The sequence below is a fragment of the Arvicanthis niloticus genome, chromosome 10 (assembly GCF_011762505.2).
Source record: "Arvicanthis niloticus isolate mArvNil1 chromosome 10, mArvNil1.pat.X, whole genome shotgun sequence".
In the NCBI taxonomy this organism is placed as follows: Eukaryota; Metazoa; Chordata; class Mammalia; order Rodentia; family Muridae; genus Arvicanthis; species Arvicanthis niloticus.
The window spans coordinates 52,989,331-53,011,134 of NC_047667.1; the positions used below are offsets into that span (position 1 = coordinate 52,989,331).

Consider the following 21,804-nt stretch of genomic DNA (forward strand, 5'->3'; position numbering starts at 1 on the left):
TATTTTTAAAAATTACTGTGTGATATTATCCGGCTTTGTCCTACAATTGACTGAATCACTCAAGAGCTAAGTAATTTATTTCAAATCTTCAAGGTAGTAAAGAATTAAATACTCCAAGAAGATTTTTTTTAGCTGTAGCTGAAAAGAAATTGGCTCTAATAGAAGACATTTACACAATGTTCATGTAGATTGGATTGACCCAAAGCTGGCCTGTATTTTAGTTATTTTGTCTTTTACTCATTCTCTCACAGGAATTCTTATGCAGAGGGAAAATTATAAACATATCATATATATAATATATATAATATATATATATTATATATATATTATATATATATATATATATATATATATTTTTTTTTTTTTTCTCGAGACAGGGTTTCTCTGTGTAGCCCTGGCTGTCCTGGAACTCACTCTGTAGACCAGGCTGGGCTTGAACTCAGAAATCTGCCTGCCTTTGCCTCCCAAGTGCTGGGATTAAAGGTGTGTGCCACCACTGCCTGGTGGAAAGATTATATCTTATAAGAGATTTTTTTTTTTTTTTTTTTTTTTGCACACAAAGAGAGTTAAAAATTTTCAAGTCCAATATTGAAAAGGTCTTTGAGAGAATTCTAAAAGGAAAAAACTGAGACTTTGTCAATTAGCTGGAATAAATCCAACTGAGATTTTGGTATCTTTTACTAATGCAGTGATTGTCTTGTTAGGGGCACAAGATGAACATTGGCAAAGAGCTTGCAGTAATTTTGGGGGTAATTAACAATAAGAACCCCCAAAGCAAGTGACTTCAGTTTATAAAAGAACCAATTAGATTCTCCCTCATATAGTAAAATGAACACCAATTTCTGGAGCCCCTACATTTTGTACTGGTACAAATAAATTGTGAAAGGTGGGATATAAGTCAGAAAATATAAGTAAGGTGGTTGAGAGTCCTTACAATTCAGTTCAAAAATCAGAGTTATATGTGATTTTTATGGTATTATTAGATTTTCAAGGCCCTATTAATATAATAAATGACCCTCAATAGGCAGAGTTGTTTTGCATGTAGAAATTGCTGAACTTATTCAGGATGATTCAGAATTGACTTCATTGTTTATTCAGCTAAACACGTGATCAGAAATAGAAATCATCCATTATATAACACATATCACAACCCGTACAGGTAGGTCTACCAGATCTCCTAGCACAAGGTAAAGATGAAACTGTTCAGCTATTGGTAGGAAGTCTGCTAGAGGCTACAGAATTTAATTTAAAAAACATCATGTTAACAGGTTTTAAAAGAATTTTCTATCACTTGCCAACAAGCCAAGGAGATTGTAAAGATTGTATAACCAAACTCCATTACCTACAGGGAGTAACCCTAAGGCACCCAAGGAAATGAAATTTGGCAGATGGATGTCTTTTCTTTTACAGAGTTTGATAAACTGAGATATGTGTACTATACTATAGACACATATTCAGGATTTCAGTGGGCAATTGCTTTAACTTCTGAAGAGGCTGAATCTTTAATTACACATTTACTAGAAGTAATTGCCATTATAGGAATACCTGTATAAATTAAGACTAGCAATGTTCTAGCATATGTCTCTAATAAAATGAAGTGGGTTTTTAAAAACATAGTATGATATAAAATGTATTACAGGCATACCCCATATTCCTACAGGACAAGCAATTGTAACGAGATCTAATAGTACTTTAAAAGAGGTGCTCAACAAGTGAAACAGGACACAAAAGACCCCAGAGATAGATTACATAGTGCTTTGTTAACACTAAATGTTTTGAATGCTAGCAAACAAGAATTAGAGCAGCTGAGAGACACTGAATTATGGAAAAAGCTGCTGAACTAAACCAGACTGCTTATTTTAAAGATGTCCTAACCTCAGAATGGAAGAGAGGAATTTTATTATGCTGGGGGAGAGGTTATATCCACATTTCCACAGAAAAAGAAAAGCTATGGGTTCCTTCCAATTTGACAAGAATCAGACATGATAGGGGAAGACCTCCTGAAGATCCTGACTACAGACAAGAAGAAAATTAAACAGGCCAAGATAGTCAATGTACATGCTAGTCCCTTTAATGGAACAAATCGGAAACCGACTGAGATGTATAAATGTCTCTAGCCATAAGTTCAGCTATATGTGGCCAATAAATCTTTGGCTACAAAGTTCTCTGGACCCATCATGCCATCCTTTCATATGGCATAGATAGAGATATACTACAATGTCAGTTACAATTCAGGTAAAATGTCTTTCACCTGTACAAACAAGGAGCAGAAAATCTTTAGCTGATTTGTGAGCTCTGCACATTTGCACATTCTGTACAAATGTCTTTTTTTTTTTTTTTTTTTTTAGACAGGGTTTCTCTGTGTAGCCCTGGCTGTCCTGGAACTCACTCTGTAGACCAGGCTGACCTCCAACTCAGAAATCTGCAAATCTGCCTGCCCCTGCCTCCCAAGTGCTGGGATTAAAGGTGTGTGCCACCGCTGCCTGGCTCTGTACAAATGTCCTTATAGAACTACATATTGTTTGTAAAAGTTTGTATGTTGCAGAATGGAGGGTCAAGAATGGAGCCTTAACAAGACCACCCTTGGGGATGCTGAGATGCTGAGACTTGCTGTTCCAGCTTCCTGCCTGACCCTACTTCAGATTACAGCAATGCTGTTTCATCTAAAGACTTGCTTTCAGAACAACTTCAAAACAGCTAGCTCACTTGATTCAGAATCATAGACTGATCCAGTGAAGACTTCAGTTAGGCCCTGAACTTTCTCAGCACATACAGACTGGACAACAAATGCTACAGCTAGCTTTCTTAAGACTAACCATTTTTCTCATTTTCTTGAGTCCCCCAAAATGAGTTCTATGTCCAACATCAGCAGGAAGTAATTATAAGAAAACCATTGTCTCAGTCTCTTAAATTGGGATGGGTGGTTTTGGTCATTTTATAAGTTATAGATATGTTGTCATGTTAGGAGATGATTACAAATAATTATGGTCTTGGACAGGGAGGAAACAAAATCGGGAGCTTAGACTCAGGGATTTCTATCTTTCTTTCTTTCTTAGATAAAAGGAAGGGGGTTGAGAAGAAAAGGGGGATATAGAATTATCATACAGAAATAATAGAATAAAAGGTAGATTATTGAATCTACTCTTCAATTTAGAGCTATTGCTATTCTCAAATGAGGTTATTTTAGTTTACATTGATATGATTACTGTATATTGATACAGGTTTAAGGTTTTTTATTGGTATGAATCTTTGTATATTGATACAAAATTTTAGGTTAAATTTGTCACATCATGTATACATGTTTCAACTATAATATAGATGTTATGCCTATGCAGATCACTTGAAAAATGCAAGATTTATCCCAAGCCTTTAATAGATGCTATTGCAAACTGTTAGGGATAGTTGAGAAATGCAAATTAATGAGACAGTCAAACTAATGGGTATGTTAGACACTAGTCTGGATTATCACAGAAATATACATCCTGGGTTAAACAAATTATAAGTAGCTAGAAACAGGCAGCATTTTCTTGTTCAGGCATGTTATGAATAGATAGATGTTCTTCAGAAACCTCAGAGATCCACAGAATATGGCATTTAAAGTTTTTTTTTTTTATTTTATTAATTTAAGACCTTTTTTGCCAGGCAGTGGTGGTGCAGGCTTTTAATCCCAGCACTTGGGAGGCAGAGGCAGGCGGATTTCTGAGTTCGAGGATAGCCTGTCTACAGAGTAAGTTCCAGGACAGCCAGGACTACACAGAGAAACCCTGTCATGGAGACATGTCAGCTCTTGGTAGTATCCCATTTGACTTGGAAGAGGATGATAAACATTGAAGGCCCTCTAGTTGGAGATGGCTTCATTTGTGGCAGGCTAGCCACCAGGCAAAAAAAAAAAAAAAAAAAAAAAAAAAAAAAAAAAAAAAGCCCTAACTTCCTAACTTCATCTGTAGACAAAATGATGTCCAGGACAAAAAGACACAGGGAAGTCACTACCAAACTCTGCCAAGACAAGCAAATCCTTCACAACTCCTGCTTCACAAAAGGTCTGTCGGATATTCTGGGCCAGAAGGCTGACGATGCTCCAGTGCTTTAGAGGATGTTGGGGATGTCTGGGCAGTCAGCAATCTCTGTTATTTCTATAATTTTTGGAAGCTTTGTCCCTGCACTTCCTGCATACTCAGGCAATATTTATTCCTTCTCAGGTCTCTGATTGAGACTAGATAGTTTCAATCAAAGACTAGATAGTCTTATTATAAGCTTCAGTTGTTTAAAAGTTAGGAAGATGTTCTAGGTCTAAAAAGATGTTTTTATATTGATAATGCAAGTTAGGAGAGAAAATGATTTAGATACAGAACTCTGAACTCACCAGGATAGGATAGATAATAGAATACTTCTCCATAGTTGCTAAATAGAAACATTTTAAATGTAACTATTACCTAATAATTTTTAAAATGGTTTCATAATTATTCCTACTGTATGTTATTTATTGTTATAAGTGAAAGACCCTTTTTATTTAGACAAAAAAGGGGAGTTGTTGAGGGTTGGTCTGTTGCTATGTATTGTAATGCTAAATTCTGTACCCGAAGGCTTAGCTGTCTACGAGTGAATTCTCTCATTTACCAGCTTTTGTTGTGCAACCTTGTTCCTTAATTTAAAATTATTGGTTGAATAAAAATGGCTACAGCCAATTACTGGAGGGATTAGAGGTAGGCAGGTTTTGAGTTTACCTGATTGGGGGTTGCAAAGAAAATGAGGGGAAGGATATGAGAGAGAGGAGGACGGTGCTGAAGTTACTATGAGGCCAAGTGGAGAAATTCAGGACAGGCCAAGAGAAAGAAGCCAGATTGAATCAGTCAGCTTGGAGGTGAATTTGAGCCAGAGCAGCTGAGTCGAACCAGCCAGTCAGAGGTTGGAAAGAGCTAGAAAGGGTGAGCTCATTCAGCAGTAAATTTCAGAAGCTGAAAATATTCTAGGCCTAGATTAGATTGTACGGAGGCTAGAAGCTTCCAGGACTAGGCCTAGGTTAGCAGACAGGAGGCAGTAAGTCTCGAAGACATTTACATCAGGTGACTAAATGTTACTTTTACAATGTGGTCTAGCTTAAAAGTAACTACTTACAATAGTTAGGATGTGGCCTAGCCTAAGAGTCTGTTGAGAGGTGAACATCCTGTGTATCTGTCTGTCTGTCTGTCTGTCTGTCTATCTATCTATCTATCTATCTATCTATCTATCTATCATCTTCAAGTTCTGTATCTAAATATATACATATTCAAGTGTGAATTTGAGCATAGGGAGGTCAGAGGACAAGCTAGCTTGTGGGTGCTTCCACTTGACCTTGATTTGAAACGGGTGGGGGTGGTGGTGGTGGCGGTGGTGTCCATTGCATTTTTCCTCTGCGGGTCGGGCTAATTAGACACTGAGATTCCACCTGTCACCGCCCCTAGGCGCTTTGGGTGTCCTGCTTGGGAACTATTTTATTTGGTCAGTAAATAGTGAATGTTCAGAAGTTGAGTAACACAAATCCTGCCTCCAGGGAACTTCCGTTTTAGTCGCAGAAGGCAGAAACGAGATAACCCAACTACATGTCACAATAGGTGGTGAGCACTCAACAACAACAACAAAAATGACAAGAGGATAAATTGGATATTGCATGCAATCCTGGACCTGAGCTCTTCCGACCTGTTAGTCAGGGCAGGGCCTGGCGGGTCGAGCGGGGCAGGGCGGGGCCGGGCGGGGCGGTCAATGCCGCGCTCCGGACTCCGCCGCGGGCGGGCAGGCGGGCATAGATTGGGCACGCGCCCAGTAGGTGAAGCGGATCATGTGACCCGGGAGGCGGGAGTTGGTGAACGGAGTTTGGCTGGGTGCTTTCCCGACGGTGAGACGGGCGGGGCCGAGAACCAAACACACACAACGTCTCCCGAGCGGCTGGGGGCGGGGCTGACGAGTGGAGTCGAGCGGAGTCGAGCGGAGTCGAGCGGAGTCGAGCGGAGTCGAGCGGAGTCGAGCGGAGTCGAGCGGAGTCGAGCGGAGTCGAGCGGAGTCGAGCGGAGTCGAGCGGAGTCGAGCGGAGTCGATCGAGCCTTCAGAGCCCGGAGCGCAGGCCTTCCGCCGAGTTGATCTTTCGGTTGCTGGTGGCCGTGGGCCGCGCGGTCTACGGTCGGGCTGAGACGCGCGCTGCAATGGCGACCTTTGTGAGCGAGCTGGAGGCAGCCAAGAAGAACTTGAGCGAGGCGCTGGGGGACAACGTGAAACAGTAAGAGACGCGGGAAGCAGCCTCCTGGCCTGTCCGTGGGTGTGCCCCAAGCCCAGGGCTGCCGTAGTCCCTGGACTCTCTCACCTCCCGGAGGCCCCAGGCGTCTCGCGGCCGCCACGGCTCCCGTGCGGCTCCTCCGGGACTCGAGACGTAGGAGGACTTCCTCCTGAGCGCCCCGACACCGGTGATGCCCGCGTGGGGCGGGAGCAGCGCCCCAGACGCCCGGGAGCCGGCGGAGCCGGGGGCGCGCCGGGGCGGGGGACCCGGAGGGCTTCCTGGAGGTGGAAGCCTGCAGCGCTCATTGGCCAGCTGGGCTGCGTTGAGTAGCGCTTTGAGAGCGAGTTCGGAAGGTGATATCGGTGGGTCACCCACCCAACAACCACAGCATCCAAGGGGGCGGCAGCCTAGCCGGCCGTAGGACGCCTTTCCCAGTGTTCTGTACGGGTTATCCGATCCTCAAAACGGAGATCGGCACAGTTATTACTCCCATTTGATAGACAGGACTCCGACACCCAGACAGATTACTTATTCCCCCAAAGGCACTGGCCAATGGTGGGATAAAGGCTTCTGGTTCTTGCCCTGTGATGCTTTACAGGGGTTACTTGTAAAATGCCCCCGTTTCCCCCATCGGACTGTCCAGCAGCGCTTCGAACAGACTGACAGCTCTTTAAGCAGTAGCCTCCCGCAGCCCGAGGAGGTGCCTCGATCTTTTGGGGAACTTCAACCCTGGCAAACCCATAGTTCCTGGCGCTGATGCAGAAAAGATTGTCAAGAGCAGCCAGTGAGGAGGGGCTGGGGTGTGTTGATAGGCTGTCAAAAAAGTGTAGGTGCAAGCTTCTCACCTGAGCCCCGCTTTAAAAGGCTTTAAAACCTATAATAATAACAGTTATTATTATTTTTAGATTTTAGATTTTAGCACCAGAGTTAAAAAGAGATGCCCAGGGAAAGGAGAAGACATACCCAGGGACTTCTCAATGGAGAGTCACAAGTTATGCATTTTGGTGACATAAAGTAAAACCAGGAGGCATTAAAATTGCACAAGGGGTTTCTGTCCAGATGACCAGACATTTGTGGTTTTACAGCCTGGAAGGGAGAAGGGGGCCTTAGGTAGATATTGATAGTTGTTTTGGAATTTCTGATTTTAGCTGGTGAGAGGCCATAAGCCAAGTTGGGTGAGGGCCTCTTTGGCCTCTTTGTGTTTGTAATGTTTTCAGTTTGATTGTCCTGCTTCAAGACCTTCACACCAAGCTCCATGGGCACTAAATAGTATCATAGAAGGACCATCTGAGATGCAAGGAGGAAATTAGATTTAAAAATCATTTCAATAGGTAAAAATGGCAGCCTTTGGCTTCACTAGAACAGCTGTATTCTTTTGTAATACTGTGTGGTAAGACTTACATTTAAAAACATATCAGGAGTCTTGGCACTCTTTTCATGTACTGTTCTCACAGGTTTGGAAGTGAATGGTTTCACATGGTGATAAACCTGCAGGCCATGGCTTCTGAAGGCTGTGGCTGTAACTGGCTAGATACTGTACCTTCCAGACTCACTTAGCAAATTCAGGGCTGACAGAAATCTTTGCATTTCCCTCTTCCATTTGTAAAGGCCAAAGCTCACTGTGATGTTGCTCAAATATGGGCGCTGATTCTAAATTTTATGGATCTGTCATGTGAAATCTTTGTGTCAGGGATACAGTAAGTGATGGAATTGTTCTACATTTCAGTTTCCGGTCTTTGTTCATTGTAAAAACTGCCCTCTTGGTTAAGCTTGCTCGTCTCTGGCCGTTTCCTCCTCAGCAGTTTTCTTTGCGTTGTACGTCATGACTGTTCACATGTGCTCCGTGGTGGGTGGGTAAAACAGGCGTATGCAGAGTGCAAGGTGTAAATTGTTCACCGTTTGTCCAGCGATCCAAGTGGTAAAACCACAGGCTTTCAGTTACTCAGATCCAGGAAGAGCTACTTTTTGATGAGGTGCTTAGAAGCTCAGTTTTTCTGCCGATTAGTGTACAATTTGAGCTCATCTGAAGGGAAGCATGGTACACAGAGGTATTAGTAACCACTTTCCTCCTCACAAAACATCCACATTTAGGAGTGAGGCTCCCATGTTCTTTTAAGAAGGCGACCAAGAGAAGGAAAGGCACAGCTGTGCCTATCTATACTGAGTCTGCCCTGAAGCCATCTTTTAGGGAGAAAGGATGTTTCTTGTTGGTCCTCTGCGTCTTTGGTATGTTCATTTGCTAAGCCTGCCATGTCAGAGCACCACAGGCTTGTTGCTTAAACCTCAGAAATTCATATTTTCACAGCTCTGGGGGTTGTAAATCCAAGGCCAGTGTGTTGGAGGCTGGGTTTCTTCTGAGGCTCTCCTGGGACCCTGCAGGAGTCTGAAGTATCTGTCCCCTTCTGTGCTGCTGACTAGACAGACTGGCTTAGGAGTCACCCCATGTGGTCATCCTAACCCAGGTATATCTTTATATAGGCCTGGCCCAGAGCCACATGCCAAGAGACTGGGTCTAACATGGGAATTCAAGGAGGGACACCGGGGAGTATACAGTTGTCTTCCCTAGGAGGCGGAGCAGCTGGAGTCAGCTCCAGGGGCAGGGACAGAAGTCTGTGGCTTTAATGTCATTTCTCTTTCTGCAGATACTGGGCCAACTTGAAGTTGTGGTTCAAGCAGAAGATCAGCAAAGAGGAGTTTGACCTGGAAGCTCACAGACTCCTTACACAGGACAACGGTAGATCTTCTCCAAGTTTCCCCAGATTTGCAATTAGTACTTTTGTTTTTGATGCTATGTAAGAAAATCTTAACAGTATTATTGTTACGAAGTTAACTGGGAAGACTGGTAGGGAGAGAGGGAACATTTAAGTATTTTCAAGCTGCTCTGACTTGTGACAACCTTCCTTCTTTTCAGTCCATTCTCACAATGATTTCCTCCTGGCCATCCTCACACGTTGTCAGATTTTGGTTTCTACACCAGGTAAGGGAGTGGGAATGTTTCCAGTTTCCAGGAGGGGGTAGTGGGATGGATATTTAACTTCCTTTATCAGACAGCCCTCAGGTTTACAAAGGAAATGTTTCACCACCACCACCACCACCACCACCACCACCACCACCACCACCACCACCACCACAAAATGTTATGAAGGTAATAATCACACACACAACACACACGCACACACTTCCTTGTACTTAGTACTCTTACTCCTAACACAGCTTGCCACATTCCAGATGACAGGGTGGGAGTCAGGACCCAGAGAATGGAGGCTGTGAAGAGAGGCAGTTGGCACTAGGAGAGGATGTTCACAGCTGAGCAGTAGATGCTGGGAAGTCACCGTGGAAGCCTGGGCTTTGGATGTGTTCTGAGCAGAACAGCACCCAGTAGGAAGCTCAGTGTGTGTTTGGTAGATTGTTGGGAGGAAGTAAATGCTTTGAAAATGTCCCTCCTGATAAAGCTGTCTTGGGCCTTTTTAACTGTGGGTCCAAGGGGCTTCCTGCCTCTGTAGAGTAAGTCAGTGTTTTCTTTTTCAAGCCAGGGGTAATTCTGAATATCTTAAAAGGCAGTCTAGAAATGGCTGGTGTTTTGAGTTATCCCTTAACAATTTTGATTTTTATCATTTTTATTTACTTATCAATGGGTGTGTCTATGTGCTGGTGGGTACAGTTACAGGCATTACCTCCCCTGGGGCTGAAATTCCCAGCAGTTGTAGTGCTAGTAATTGAACCCAGGTCCTCTGCAGGAGTCCACTCTCCAACCCCTGCATTATACCTCGTAATGATTAGAACTAACTTCCCTTATTTGATAAAGAATTCAAATAAGATCTTAACATCTGGTCCTCTGAGTGTAGTAGACGGTGGTTGTTCTGAAAGTTTGGTGCTGGAGAGGAAGTGGCTCCCTTACTGTTTATCATGCTGCCACCACGCAGTTCTGCACTGTGTCAGGGGCCTGTGTTCCTTCACTAGATTTCTGTTTGAGCAGAAGAGCCAGCAGCCTGTGAGGAGTGGCTCTCTCTAGGTAGGCATGTAGAGTGCGGCACATCTACCAGGCTGACAAGTCGAGAGAGATGGCCACAAGATTCAGCTGTGTCTCTAATATAATTAATACTTGATGCTTCTTGTGGTTTTGTTTGTTTGTTTGGTTGGTTGGTTGGTTTTTGGTTTTTTTTTTTGGTGTTTTCGAGACAGGGTTTCTCTGTGTAGCTCTGGCTGTCCTGGAACTCACTCTGTAGACCAGGCTGGCCTCAAACTCAGAAATCCGCCTGCTTCTGCCTCCCAAGTGCTGGGATTAAAGGTGTGCACCACCACTGCCCGGCTTACGTGATGCTTCTTAACCTTTATACTTGTGAACAAGCACAATAACATTGACCATGAAAGCCAGATGAGAGATTATATGAAGTACATTCCAAGTGGAAAACGGTGTCAGTGAGAATGCATTTGGAGATTAATTAAGTAAAACTCAGTCTTCTTGAATGTATGCTATTGGTTATTTTAAAATAAGTGAAAATCTCCAATTTGGGAACTAAGCACTATTTCCTCATACTGAAATTAATATATTTGCAAGTAACAAAAGAATGGTTTTTGTTAAAAGCAAAATGTCCTTTGTATGTAACAATCACAGAGGGACCGGTTTTCTTTTCTTTTACACTTCTTATTCCTTTTGTTCTGTGTGTATGTATGTGGGTGCCATGCCACAGCATGTGTGTGTGGAGGTCAGAGGGCGCCTCGCAGGAGTCAGTTGTCCTTGTCCACCCTGTGAGCCGAATTCCAGGGACTGAGCTCAGGTCATTAGGCTAGGCCGATGCTCTCTTTCTCTGAGCCCTCTGGCCAGCACTGTTTTCTATTTTTCTAAGGAAGGCCAGAAATACAAATTAAATAATAATATTTATTGCGTACAGCATGTTAGATAATCTTTGATGCAACTCTTCAGGGTATTGTCAGCCTCTTTAGTAGAATGAAAACAAACATCAGATCAAGACAGAATGGCCCTGCCTCCTTAAGCGGAAGCTTTGGCTCCAACCAGCCCTCAGTGAGCTGGCACCTCTTCCCTCTGGCACCCTCTGTGGCCACACAGCTTGCTCCTGAGCTCATTGTGCCCCGCTCCTTCATGGGCCTGCACTGTCAGCTTTTCTGCTAGCACCTGGGGTCCAGTTTTAATTGAAGAACTGTAGAATTGAACTGTAGAACCTAGGTTAATTTTTCCACAAAGCTTTACTAACGCTCCCCCACCCCCAAACAAACAACAAACCTGGAGTTCATTAAGATGGTATCCAGTGGTGCTGCGGAGATGGCTCAGTGAAGAGCACTTGCTGCTCCTGCAAAGTACCAGATTCAGTTCCTAGAACCAGATGACAGCTCACAAGCATCTGTAACTCCATCTCCAGAGGATTGCACTCCTCTCCTGGACTCTGAGGGCACTGGACATAATTTGCGGTGCACATATGAACATGTAGGCAAACACTCATAAAAATAAATAAATCTTAAAAATGGTTAATAATAATTATGTTATTACAATTATGAGTATTTTTTTTCTTTTAAAATTATTTTGGTAGGGAATGGGGCTGGAGAAATGGCTCAGCAGTTAAAAACATACTGCTCTTGGAGAGGACCCAAATTTGGTTCCCAGCATCCATGTTAGGTGGTTCTCAGCTCCTAACTGGTAACTCCAGTTCTAGGAAATGCAAAGCCTCCAGCCTCCTCAGGCACCTACAGTCATGTACATGCACACATGACCCAGCCTCCTCAGGCACCTACAGTCATGTACACACACGCATTACCCTCCCCCCAACACATTCCACATATATATTAAAAATAAACTTTAAAAACTATTTTGGAGGAGTACTTTGAAATTATTATTTTGGAGATTTTTTTTCCAAGGATTTTTTTTTTTAAATTAAACAGTGTATTTATAGTTCTAAAAAACCCAAAAAGTCAGCACAAAACAGTTTTTGGAAAAGGCTGTTCCTCATAGTACACTGCATCCCAGTCAGTCAGCACAGAGTCTGTTGTAAAGGACAGTGGTCCACTGTCCCTCGTCCTGCTTTAAGCCTGTCTCTGGTTGTGTGAGCGGCACTGTCTGCTTTATTTTATTACCCTGTGTCCTTTGAGTTCCCCAGCCTTTCCAGGCTTTTCTTGAATTCAGCACTTTTATAGCACTTTCTCAGTAGCCACCTTCAGAAGCAAGGGTAGGCTAGTGAATCTTGGTTCTCCTGATGGTTTGGATCTTTCTCTTGCGGATGAGGTTCTGCTGCATGGTACTCCTGAGTTTCTTTTTTGGGTAGGTGGGGTAGTATGCCAAAGTTTGGCTGTGCAGCCCAGGTTGGCCTTGCATTTGGAATCATCCTGCCTTCCACAGTGCTGGGATCATATGCCACCATGCCTGGTTACTGCTGAGCTTGAGAGAGTAAGCAGGTTGATTTCTCTTTGGGTTACTGTTTGGTCATGTGACCCACCTCACCCTCAAATCTTGAGTGTGTTCCATTGCAAATATTCCATATTACCAAGTATGATGAAGTACCTATTTGGTGTTCTCCTTTTCATTTCAGAAATGTAGCAAAAACCTGTGGAGATGCTTTACAGTGAGCTTGAGAGCCCGCTGTTGAGGATGAGTATATGCTGAAAGCTTTGTCCTAGGAAACCTGCATCCGGTCGTCTCCCTTAGCAGACACCAGCGATGCTGAGTGTGGTCTGAGAAGAATTGCCCCCTTCTTCTCACCGACTCATCTGTTGTATCTTCCCTGTTGTGTGCTGTCCGTGCTTGGAAGTGAACAGAGTACTTTGTGGGCACGGGAGCTGCGTTTGCACAGAAGCCTGCACATGGCTTGCTACTTCACCATTGCTGTCTTAATGTTCTTAATTATTAAACAAGGAGTGCTACATTTTAAAAATATTTTCATTGTTTTAGGATTTCATAATGTACATAGTGTATTTGATTAATTCTTCTTCCACCACATTTGTATTTCATACTAGACCTAGCCCATGGGAGTTTTGAACACTCCCCTTGTATTGACACTGAGTTTTCAGCTTACCAAGCCCTCCTCACTCCTTGTCTGTCCTTGCTGGGTTACAGCTTCCTGGATAAACTTTGTAAGTCGTTATGTCGGCAGTCCATCTTAGAACCTGCTGAGACTTGACTTCTTGTAGCTGTGTGCTATTTGCCTTCCTTTACTTTTAGCTAGGTTTTGAAAAAGAGATAAATACATGTGTCAGTTAACCAGCCTGGGCTGTGCCCCACCCCTAGTTAATTAAACATATAGGTCTGGGAAGATGGAAGCATGAAGACCCACCCGAGTTTGATCCTTTTAGAAGCCATGTCAAAGCCAGGCATGGCGGCGTCTGCCTATAATGATCTGCCAGTAATCTCTTTGCTGTGAAGACAAAGAAGGGAGGAGCTTGCTGGCTACCTAGGTTCAGTGAGAGACCCCCATCATGAGAAACAAGATGGAGAAGTGACGAAGGAAGACACTGGCATTTATCCCTGACTTCCACATGCACATGCGTGCACACACACATACACATACATATACACACACACTAAAAAGTGAAAAGTTTGCTTTCTTTAAAAATGTAATTTTGGTTATAGTCAGAAAACAGTGTTATTTGAGAGAATTTATAATATTGTTTGTAGAGAAGTAGGAAGACAAGGTTCAAATTTGAGTTTCGTTATTTATTTTCATTACCTCCATGCTTTTTATCTCCAGATGAAAAAAAGTTAGCTGTTGTCATTTCCACTCTGGTAATTGTTCTTTTCACTATAACTATTGTTTTTCTGTCTCATAGAGGGTGCTGGATCTTTGCCCTGGACAGGGGGCTCTGCAGCCAAGCCTGGAAAACCCAAGGGCAAGAAAAAGCTTTCTTCTGTTCGTCAAAAATTTGATGTAGGTCATTCTCCAATAGATCACAGCCCAGCAACTGTGAGGTTAAGAGCTAGTGTGATAAAATAGCTGTGAATTTCCTTGTTTGGGGAAGGGTGTTGAGAAATGTTTTCTTTGCATAGCCCTGGCTGTCCTAGAACTTGCTTTGTAGACTAGGCTGGCCTTGGACTCAGAAATCTGCCTGTCTCTGCCTCCTAAGTGCTAAGACTTTAAAGGCATCACCTCACATGGCTAAGTAGCTGCGATGTTATTTATTTATTTATTTATTTTGAAGATTTATTTATTATTTAGTGTTCTGGCTGCATATATGCCTGAAGACCAGAAGAAGGCACCAGATCTCATTTTAGATGGTTATGAGCCACCATGTGGGAATTGAACTCAGGACCTCTGGAAGAACAGCCAGTACCTTTAACTACTGAGCCATCTTTCCAGCCAAGTAGCTATGATTTTAAATATTATGAGTATAAATGTATTCTTGTCAGTGTTTACATATATGTCATTAGCAGTTCAGAATTTCCAGTTAGTGGAAGCTGAGCTTATATTACCTCCTCAGTTGTCTTTCAGATCAGTGTGTCACCTGGGAGACTCTGGTAGGCTTCTGTTGATAGTCAGCTGTGCTCTGAGCCTTTAGAGATCAGCACAGAGAGTATGAAGTGTTTGACTTTATAACGCGCGCCTCCCGAGTCGCCCCACGCTGGTGGAAGAGAAACACAAGAGACGCAATTCGGGTAGTTACTGCAAAACGAGGCTTTACTCTGTAACACACACATGGAAAACATGGAAGAACGCGGAAGGACACGGAAGGAAGCGGAAGGGGCCTAGCTTAAATACAGCCTAGAGTGACATATTCACTTCTGATTGGCTGTTCGCTCACCACCCAATATTATGCCTCGGGATTGGCAGTGACTTTGGCGTGCCTTTTGCCTTTTGCAACTGCGCAGTCAGTTGTTTACAAGTGGGAAGACACGAGGCCAGCGCCATCTTGGGATGGCAGATTATACCACCATTAACAGCGGCTTCCTACATGACTTGATGAAGTATGGGATGTGTGGTTTTAGGAAGGAAGTTTTCCAGAAGTTTCTCATCCAGGCTTTGGTGCTGTATGCTTCATGTCCGTAATAGATACTCAGACATGCTCCACCTCCCCGGCTCTAGAGTCACACCTGCTTTCAAGTGTTTTGGATGATCTTTGTACTTAGGAAATGGAAAAATGCCAATATTGTTTTATAATATATATATGGATTGCTGTCTCCACTCCAAAATCAAAGGTACCAGGAACAAATGTCCCAGTAATGGTGGAGTATAGGAATTTCATAGGAATGCTGAAATTTTACAAACATTTAAGTATTTTAGATTATGCCTTAGCTTGTGTTAGGAATGTAAGCAGACAGTAACAATAATGAGCGGCTACCGTCCTATTGCACTAGCTTGGGATGTTTGTCGGAGCTATTATTTGGTTCATTAGGCTTTGTAAATCCTAATTGAAGCATTGATTGTATATCTGTACTTTCAGAATCTACTTAAACTTGTGGATTTTCTGAGTATAGTTCCATGTTGTCTTGTCCAATTGTTACCATTGTTATTTTTAGCATAAGGCCATACATTTTGTGACCACCAAGGTGTAGAGTATCAGTGCCTGAGCTGAGTGTGGAGGTACAGACCTGTAATCCCAGCTCTTGCGAGGCTGAGGCAGTATTATGAATGTGAGGCCTATTTAGGTTATTGTACATAGCAAGATTATTTTAGAAAACAAAAACAAATTGCTATATACACAGCCATTGTTCCTGCAGCACATCGTCATGTAACGGGTGTGAACTGCTGATTGTTTGTGCCTGACTTACTCCTTGTAGTTTGGTTGTGAGCCCAGCCTTTCATGGCTGAGCCATCTCTCCAGCCCATGATTTACTTTTTACTTTTAATACTCTTGTGGTATAGTTTGGGCTGCCTTAATGTGTAGATCCCCAAGTATGGCAGATGGGTTTCTTTTGTTTTGTTACTTGCTATTGAAGTGAATAATTTGCATGTGCTTACTCAGCATAGATTTCAGCCCCAGAACCCCCTCTCTGGAGCTCAGCAGTTCGTGGCCAAGGACCCCCAGGATGACGATGATCTGAAGCTTTGCTCACACACCATGATGCTCCCCACTCGAGGTCAGCTTGAAGGGAGGATGATTGTGACTGCCTATGAGCACGGGCTAGACAACGTCACCGAGGAGGCCGTGTCTGCTGTTGTCTACGCAGTGGAGGTTGGTTGGCTCCTGGTAGAAATAACCACAGATAATTGTGATGAGCTTGTGTGTGTAAAGCTGACCCTGACAGGAACTGAATGTTACTCTTTGTCATCATTTGAAGGAAAGACACTTCACACTTTAAAACCACAGAATCACCTTTAATGGACAGGGTTTCCAGAAAGGTTCCCTACTGTACCCATGCTTCTGCTTGTCTCTTGTTTTAACTTGTCAATATAGGAAGAGTTTCTAAGGAAAAAAAAAAAGAGCTGAGAAACTGTAGTGGCTCAGGCCACTTGTGTGTAAGTGCTGCATTTAAAAAGTGTCAGTGTGGACATTTAAACCGCATGGTGGCTCAACCCACTGTTTCAGTCCTCTGCTCACTAATGTACTAAAATGTACCAAGGCCAGACAGTACACAGTAACTACACGTCATTTTCTAGTGCATGTTTTCCTCATAGACATTTCTAAGATAAGAGATGCCTTAAATGAATTCTGTGTGAAAACCTATATTAAATTGCACAATGGAGTGTTGATAGAAGATAGTGATTTTGGTCTAAGCGCCTCGCGGGATCCTGGCTCTGTGCTAACACATGCTGGGAGGGTTCTAGTTTCACATTCCCCAACAGCTCTAATGTACTTGGCTCTTCTGTGGATAGAGAGAATTTGAATAGACAGACGTGTGGTGTTCTGTATCTGTTTGAAGAGTGTTGGAGAGCAAAAGCTTTTGCAGTGAACTTGGTAGCCAGCAAATACTAGGTCTTATGTCAGATTTCAGAGTCATTTGTCTTAAAAAAATTACTTTCTTTCCCAAAACTCATTTCTGAGAAGCATCAGCTAAGGAAAACAAAACACAATGCCTGTGGGGTGTGGACATCTGCCCTGTGTGATGTCCGATCTCAGCCCTGCAAACGGAAATAAAGTCTACTTCAAAACAAAGCTCTTCATGGAGCACAGCGTCCTGAGAGAGCAGAGTGAAGATAGCTCACCCTCAGCGGCACCCTGCATCTGGGTGTGGGCTCTGTTCTGTCAGTCTGCACCTCTTGTCTAAACGGGATGAGCATTTGAAAGTGGAACTTATACACTTTGCTTTTGAGGGGCTCTTGCTATTTTTCTTTTTGTTTTTACAGAATCACCTCAAAGATATTCTGACTTCAGTTGTGTCGAGAAGGAAAGCTTACCGGGTACGAGACAGTCATTTTAAATATGCCTTTGGTAGTAACGTCACCCCACAGCCATACCTGAAGAACAGTGTGGTGGCTTACAACAACTTGGTTGAAGGGTGAGTGAGTGGCTTCCTGTACTCTGCTTCCGTCCTTTGCTGCTTGGCCACTGACCGGACGTGATAGACACCGTCTAAAGAGTCAGTTACTGTGTCTCTGCAAGTTTGACATCAACACAGCGATTTCTTAAGCTACATGCTTTATATTTTTCTGGTACTTTTTTTTAAAATCAGGTGATTGTTTGATTTGATTGCTTCTCACTTTCTGAAGTGGGATTGGGTAGCTTCTCAGGTCCTTAGGTAGTGTTTCCTGATGGTGGCCTCTGCCTGGTGAGGAGGTGGTTGGTCTGTTCTTAGCCAGAAGTGTGGCCTAAGGCTGGGTCTTTTGATGGTGGGAAGAGGAGGAAGAATGGTAAATGTTCGTTCATGGCCTTACATGTGACTCCTTTAGCTGGAGCTCAAGGCCGTGGCCTGTGCCCATGTCTTCTGATTGTTGGACATGTGTGGTACAGATGTGATCTAGATCCTCAGCCCACTCTGGGCTCCCAGGGCCGTCTTCAGTTCTAAGCCACTCTTCTGGGAGTTGGCTCAGATTACCTTTACCCATTATACTTTCTCCACGAAATTTAGTGTTAATTTTAACCTTTAGGAAAGAAATAGCAGTACAGTTTTCTTGTGGTTACTGTAGCAACTGTACTTCCTCTAAAGGCTGGATTTTGTCTGTCTGTTGTCTGGCTAGTGGAGGACAGAAGGAAGGAGGTGACCATACAAGGTCAGAGCAAATATTTAAGACCGGGAGGACAGGCAGGAGCTGCAGTGGGGGAGATTACAGAGAGAGGGCAGGTGTGAGGAGCCGACAGTGGCCATTCCGAGGCCCTGGAGACACTGATGAAGATCATCTTACACTGGGGTCCCTGTTTAGCTTTCCCCCTGTGGAAGTTACTACTCACACCTCATTCAGACCTACTTGTTTGGCATTGTTTCATATTTAAGTCATTCTCTGGGGAAAAAGGAAAAAAAAAACAAACCAGTGTTTTTGTGGTCAGAGGTGTTGTCTCTGCCATGGCTTTGCCCTGGAGCCCTCCATCCTCTCCCAGTCTCCAAGCTGTTTCTCTAGCAGGGCTTTCAGTTGGTGCTTTAAATCCAGTCACTGCCCCGTCTTTGCTCCACTTCCTTGATGTTTCCTGACAACTGTGTACTTACCTGTGCTCATGTAAAAGCCATGCCTAACTTCCCAGCTTGTCAGTTATTTTGCCTGTTTTGGGAAGTTAGCAAGATCTGGGTGACTTTTTCTTTTACTCCCATTTTGCTTGCTACTTTTCATGATGTGTATTTTCTAAGCCCGCTGTCACTAATATTTGCCTTTTCCATTTGTTTGCAATTTCATATTTCTAAAGTTACACTGGTTTTTTGTTTTCTTTCCAAAATAGAAAGTCTTAAGGGCCAGGAAACAATTTGGTCCAGTCCCCTGAGCTCAGTGAGTATATTAGGGTTGTAGGAGGAAGAAGCAAATGTGGCTACATTATATTGTCTCAGCCTGATGTATGGAGCTTTTTGAAAATCAAGAATCTTTATATATGCAGTGGTGGTTTCTATTTCATTTAAAGAGACTGAGAATGAGACGTTCCAGCAGAGCCTCTCTGTTCTAGGTGTTCACTTGTCTCCATTAAAGGTGCTGAGAATGTTTCTTTAAACATTCTTTTCCAGCCCTCCAGCCTTTTCTGCTCCATGTGCCAGTCAGAACCCAGCTTCTCACCCACACCCTGATGATGCTGAGCAGCAGGCTGCCTTCCTTTTGGCATGCTCTGGGGACACTCTACCTGCATCTTTGCCTCCAGTGAATATGTATGACCTGTTTGAAGCTTTGCAGGTATTTCTTGGCTCCTTAAGGTTTACCTATATTTACTGATACATTAATGACTCTGAATCTACAAAGATACTAGCTTTTCTCACTTTTGACTTGCTTTTTTGGTCAACTGTATAGCCTCATTTTAAAATCCCAAACCCTGTAGTTCCTCTTAATTTACTTCTCATCCTCTACCTCATTAAAACAAACAAAAATTCCACCCTTAGTAATTCCAAAGTTCCTTCAGTTTTTTTTATTTTAAAATTTAAATAGCTGTTTTGTGTGTGTGTGTGTGTGTGTGTGTCAGTGCAGCGTGCTGTGACTTGCGTGTGGTCAGAGAACAACTTTGTGGGCTCATTCTTTCTTTCCTTCCACCTTTACTTCACCTGAGTTCCAGGGATTGGACTCATGTAATAAGACTTGCATAGCAATTATCTTTTAACTGCCGAGTGGCCCATAGAACCATTTAGTTTCCTTATTATCTGATTTGAGATTCACTAGGTTCTGATTTAAAATTCATAGGGTATCTAAGTCATGAGCATTTTTTAAAAATACAGGTTATATTTTTGAATTCTGGAAAAATAAGTCTATTGAAGCATAACAGAAAACATGTAATTTTAAAATCACAGGTACACAGGGAAGTCATTCCTACACATACTGTGTATGCCCTTAACATTGAAAGGATCATCATGAAACTCTGGCACCCCAATCATGAAGAGCTACAACAAGACAAAGTCCACCGCCAGCGCTTGGCAGCGAAAGAAGGACTTTTGCTCTGCTAAATTAGTATTTGAAGACTTGGGACCATCACTAAATTAATTGGTTGCTGAAAATTGAATGCTTTTGAGTCCACATTTCAAAACTGAAGTGTATAGTGTATGTATAACCTTTCCTATGGAAATGTGACTTTTGAGTGCATTTTGTGTTGCTACTGTGAAGCCATTAATGTCTGATGACCTGTCTGTGTCCCCAGGTGTAGGAACAGTTATTGTTCTGTGTCTGAATAGGGATATTAAGACACCTGAGGTGTATCTGGTCTGTCAGTAAGATAGGTGACATTGTAGAATAAAGATGCTGTTGTAGTTCAGTCCCATGATTAGCAGGACTACTGTGTGTTCAGTGATGTATGTTCTGTATCTGGCAGTGTAAAATCTACTTTTCCTGAACAACTGTACTCTGCATATTGGTGGAATAGCCTAGTGTTCATCAGAGTCTTTTAGTGTCTAGTTAGTATCTGACGTTCTCAAGCAACCTGTTTTCACTCCAGAGAGCAGGAGGATTTACATATGTCGTTCTTGCTTTGAATTTAATACTCAAGTCCCATTCTTAGATGTAGTTCTCCTTAGAGTTTTCTGTAATTCTGTTGTTTTAGCTGACAACCTTGTCAATCCTATAGAATGTTTTCATGAAATCTTACAAACTAATTTTCCTGTTTCTACAAAATGTCTGTTTTACCCTTTCAAGTGGTACTATGAACTTATATTTGACAGTGTTACTGGTAACCAACTTGTTTTAAAGCTATGTTGCTTTTTCACTCATGTAGTATTGATGGCTAAATTAGATGTATAGATGGGTTTTCATAGGCCTAAGCAGTGGATACATGTGAATGTTTTTGTGTGTTCCTATATCTGGATCTGTGGATTTGGTTTTGTATTTTAAACATGAATAATAAACATTTTGGCAGAAACCCTTTTTCTGTTTATTCAAATAAGAGATAAGAAATACTCTCTTCCACAGAAACAGAAGTCCAGCCATTTGAGATCTTAGCTCAAACTTCAAAAGAATATACCAAAGGCAGGTTCTTGTTAAGGTATGCATTTAGTGGTATGTAGCCTAAGATTTTTTTTTTTTTTTTAAATTAACAGCAAACCTTTTAGAGTGTCAGGTGGGTGACACTTAAAAACTTTTAGTGGTTGAAAGGATTTGGAGTGATAGGCACACACTGCTGATGTACAAAGGGCCCCAGTGCTGCCCAGGGTGTTCTCCTGAATTCACAGAGGTAGTTATGAGTGGTAACTGGTCTTGGCTGCCCCCAGCAATGGAGAATTCCAAAAGATTGTGTAGCAGAGCATGCTCTGAGCTTGAAGCTGTTCACTGTGCTAGGCCCTGGCCTATACTTAGTGATCTCTCCAGTGACACCACAGGGCTCCACATCCATCCTATTTTGAGGTTTACACTCGGGTCTGTCTTCCATGCTAGATGTCAAGTGATTTTCTGAAGATGGGGTTGGAGGTAAGGCAGGGACATAATAAGAATTAAGTTATTTAAGAGTTCCTGAAAAAGATTTCAATTTTTGTTTTCCACCAAAGGCTGGCTCCTTTTTTGTTATCTCTGCTAGTCATGAGTCTATGTGCAATCTCCTACAATTAGGAAATAATAAACACATATTGTCAA

General features: G+C 42.7%; 1 protein-coding gene across 1 annotated transcript; it reads left to right on the forward strand.

Annotated features, from left to right (window-relative positions):
- Nucleotides 1-5,666: 5,666 nt before the first annotated feature.
- Tada1 (transcriptional adaptor 1) lies at nucleotides 5,667-21,097 on the forward strand. The gene is made up of 8 exons (XM_034512816.2): nucleotides 5,667-6,250; nucleotides 8,890-8,981; nucleotides 9,159-9,224; nucleotides 14,021-14,118; nucleotides 16,151-16,360; nucleotides 17,473-17,624; nucleotides 19,272-19,434; nucleotides 20,040-21,097. The coding sequence occupies exons 1-8, from the start codon at nucleotides 6,177-6,179 to the stop codon at nucleotides 20,190-20,192; spliced, it is 1,008 nt and encodes a 335-aa protein (XP_034368707.1). The 5' UTR covers nucleotides 5,667-6,176; the 3' UTR covers nucleotides 20,193-21,097.
- Nucleotides 21,098-21,804: the final 707 nt, after the last annotated feature.

What these genes read in the sequence shown, in the direction of transcription:
- Tada1 (XM_034512816.2), top strand. Translation starts at nt 6,177, where the DNA reads ATGGCGACCTTTGTGAGCGAGCTGGAGGCAGCCAAGAAGAACTTGAGC. An exon ending in GATTTTGGTTTCTACACCAG is followed by an intron (nt 9,225 to 14,020) that starts GTAAGGGAGTGG and finishes TCTGTCTCATAG; the next exon opens with AGGGTGCTGGATCTTTGCCC. An exon ending in TACAACAACTTGGTTGAAGG is followed by an intron (nt 17,625 to 19,271) that starts GTGAGTGAGTGG and finishes ATTCTTTTCCAG; the next exon opens with CCCTCCAGCCTTTTCTGCTC.